Genomic DNA, 2,887 nt, shown 5'->3' with positions numbered 1-2,887 from the left:
GTAAATTGTGTTTGTGTTTATTTTACTCAAGTCTAATTTTAGTTGGTTAATCCAAAAGTTAATTTTTGCAGATCGTGTGTTATTCATGTCCCTATTGTACTCTTTGTTTTATATTTCTTACATTTAATATTCTTCAAAAAATTAAGTATATATATGAATATGAGCATATATTTTTAAAAAAAATTTTATTCATATATGTATAATTTTTTTAATTTAAAATTTATTGTAATGGGGTCCGTGCAAAAGGAGGGGATGGAGGGTGGGGTACATGCAGGGGACACAAGAACACGATGACATGGCCAGGGCCACAGTTTCTTCTGTCGTGGGGAAGAGGGATGAAAAGACAAGACCAGGGCTGGAGCTGGGGTGGAAGAAGGGAGGGGGACACTGGCTGCATTCCCCCACCCCCAGGAAGCACCTCTAGGCCCTGGACCCCTCGCTCACCCTGGCCCCTAAAACTCCATCTCTCCTCTGCCTCTTGCCCTCCTGGCTCCTCCTTCTGCTCCCCTGAACTTTTTCCCCTGACAGATTCTCAAGTAGGACGATGTTCAGGGCCCGACCCAAACTCCCTACCACCTTATGAAGGTACAACCTTTGCGGGCCCTGCTTCTGCTCCTCCTCAAAACGCACCGCTTTCCCTCTCTGGGACAGAAGCTCGGATCTCCCTCTTTCCTCTCCTCCCTCCTCCTGGAAAAAAGAAAAAGGAAAAGAAAGCACCAACTCCCCAGGGAGGGGCAGCAGACAGCGCGGGGAGAGGATTGGAAGGAAAGTAAGAGAGCCATTGAGGGAAGAGGTTCACAAGTCCCTGGGAGGACAGGGCACGGGCTTACAGAGAGGAGAGGGGGTATGGGCAGTGGTTGCTCCTGTCCTCTGCCACCCCTGCCCACTGTCCAGGGGACTTCAGCACAACTGAGGGGACAGGTTTGTGTGGGGTCAGGTCTGACAGAAGAGAGGAGCAGGAGAAACAAATCGTTAAAACCTAGCGAATTCCCCTAAAACATTGCTTCCTCCTTTCCTTCCGGAGGCTCCTTGGTTGGTGGGGAAGTAGTGAGGAGTTGGTGGGAAAAGGGGGGGGAGAGGAGCCTGTACCAAAGGACTCTACTCCATTCTCCCCTCTCCCCGCCAACCAACTTGGAGCTCACCAGGGCTGGGAGGGAAGTGACTGAGAGCTCACAGGCACCCCCTCTGCCCCCGAGAGGGAGCCCACAGCTGCGGCCGCCATTGGACAAACCTCACCAGTACCTTTGTTGCAGAGCTCACAGACATGGTGCGGGCCCTGGCTGTGCACCTTCATGTGGTCCGAAATATAAGCCGAGCTCAGCATGTTGCCACACACGTGACATGGCACCCTCTCCTCGGGTCGTACCGTGTGCGCCCGCAGCCGATCCTTCGTGGCGAAAGCTGCCTCACATTTCTCACATTTGAAGGGCCGTTCTGTTGTGACTGTTGAGGTGATCCGGCCGGGAGAAGCTCTGGCCACCGTGGGAGCAGTCGTAGGGCTTGTGTACCGCGCCCTCAAGTGAGCGCACGTGGTAGCTCAGGCGGTCCCTGCGCTGCTGGCACACCGGGCACTGGTAGCGCTTCTCGTCCGAGTGCGACAGCCTGTGTCGGTTCAGGTGGTGGCCGTCGCGGAAGGCCTTGGCGCACATCTCGCAGGCGTGGTTCTTCCGGATGCGCTTCCCCGAGGCGGTCGTGGTCACCACGCCACCCGCGGTCACTGCAGCCGCGCCGCCGCCGGCACCCGCTTCTCCCCCTCCCCCGCCGGCTCCGCTCAGCTGGGACACGCTCAGCTGGGGCACGCTCAGCTGGGACACGCTCAGGAGGCTCAGGGGCACCATGGTGGGCATCTTCATAGCACCCGAGGGGACCCGGCCAGCCTTGGCTCCCGTGTGGATGGCTTCGTGCCTCCGGAGGCTGTAGCCGTTCTTGAACTCCTTGGAGCACAGAGCGCAGATGTAGGGCCCCTTGCTCTCTGTCTTCTTCTCCAAGGCAGACGCGACTGGGGCCACGGCGACAGTCGAGGTTGGGGCCACGATGGCGGTGGCCGCCGCCGCGGCGATGGTGGCTCCGGAGGCGGGGGGGCGCGGCCTCGGCCGCAGGCACCGACACGGGTGGGGCTGGCGGAGGGGGCGCCGGAGGCTGCTTCAGGGCCGCTGTGTCCACCGTGGAGGCGGCGGCCGGAGCCGGGGGCGCGGCAGAGACGGCGGCGGCGGCGGCCGCGGCGGACTCCTGGGCAGCGGTGAGCACGGGGAGCAAATCCACCTGGAGGGGCTCGGCCGCCGGGGCCTAGGGCACGGCCTGGAATGGACTCTGGGCGCAGCCCTGGAAGGCAAAGAAGCGGGACTGGAGCTCAGCCGCGACCTGCAGGGGGCTCTGGGCGTGACCCTGAGCTGGCGGGAAGGAGTTCATGAGGCCGCCCACCCCCCGGGAGTCCAGCCCAGCACGGGGAAGGGGGCGGGCCAGCAGCGTGCAAGGGTACACCGGGAACATGGCGTCGGCCGCAGCGGGGGGCCCCCGGGGCTCAGCTGGGGCCGGGGACGCGGGCCGCGCGGGGCCGGGGCTCGGGGCGCCGCTCCCGCGGGCCGCGCCGCCGCCCGTGCACCCCGGCCGGCGGGAGGGAAGGAGGGCGCCTTGCGAGCCGCGGAGCGCCGCGGCGACGGCGGCGGTGACGCCCCCTCGGGACCCGGGCCGGGCCTGGGCCGGGGGCGGGGGCCCGGGCGGCGGAGGCTGGAGCTTGGCGGGGCGGGGTGGGGGGAGCGAGGGAGCAGCCTCGGCCCCAGCCGCGTTCGCGCCCAGCCGGCGCCTGCGTATGCTTAATTTTTTAAAGTTATCATTTTAGCATTTATTTTATGTATACAATATGCATAACAGCAAAATAGCATTTCAT

The 2,887-nt window shown here is 62.0% G+C and overlaps 1 protein-coding gene across 1 annotated transcript; it reads right to left on the bottom strand.

Moving 5' to 3' along the window:
• Positions 1 to 207: 207 nt before the first annotated feature.
• Positions 208 to 2,568, bottom strand: LOC116546236 (myc-associated zinc finger protein-like). Its single transcript, XM_032272552.1, is given in 3 exon segments — positions 208 to 1,439; positions 1,441 to 2,081; positions 2,083 to 2,568. Coding segments are annotated over 3 exon segments (1,350 nt in total). The 5' UTR covers positions 2,491 to 2,568; the 3' UTR covers positions 208 to 1,138.
• Positions 2,569 to 2,887: the final 319 nt, after the last annotated feature.

Source organism: Sapajus apella, unplaced genomic scaffold, assembly GCF_009761245.1.
Source record: "Sapajus apella isolate SASKATOON/1434 unplaced genomic scaffold, GSC_monkey_1.0 scaffold707, whole genome shotgun sequence".
Taxonomy (NCBI): Eukaryota; Metazoa; Chordata; class Mammalia; order Primates; family Cebidae; genus Sapajus; species Sapajus apella.
This window is presented reverse-complemented; position numbering and strand designations above follow the sequence as displayed.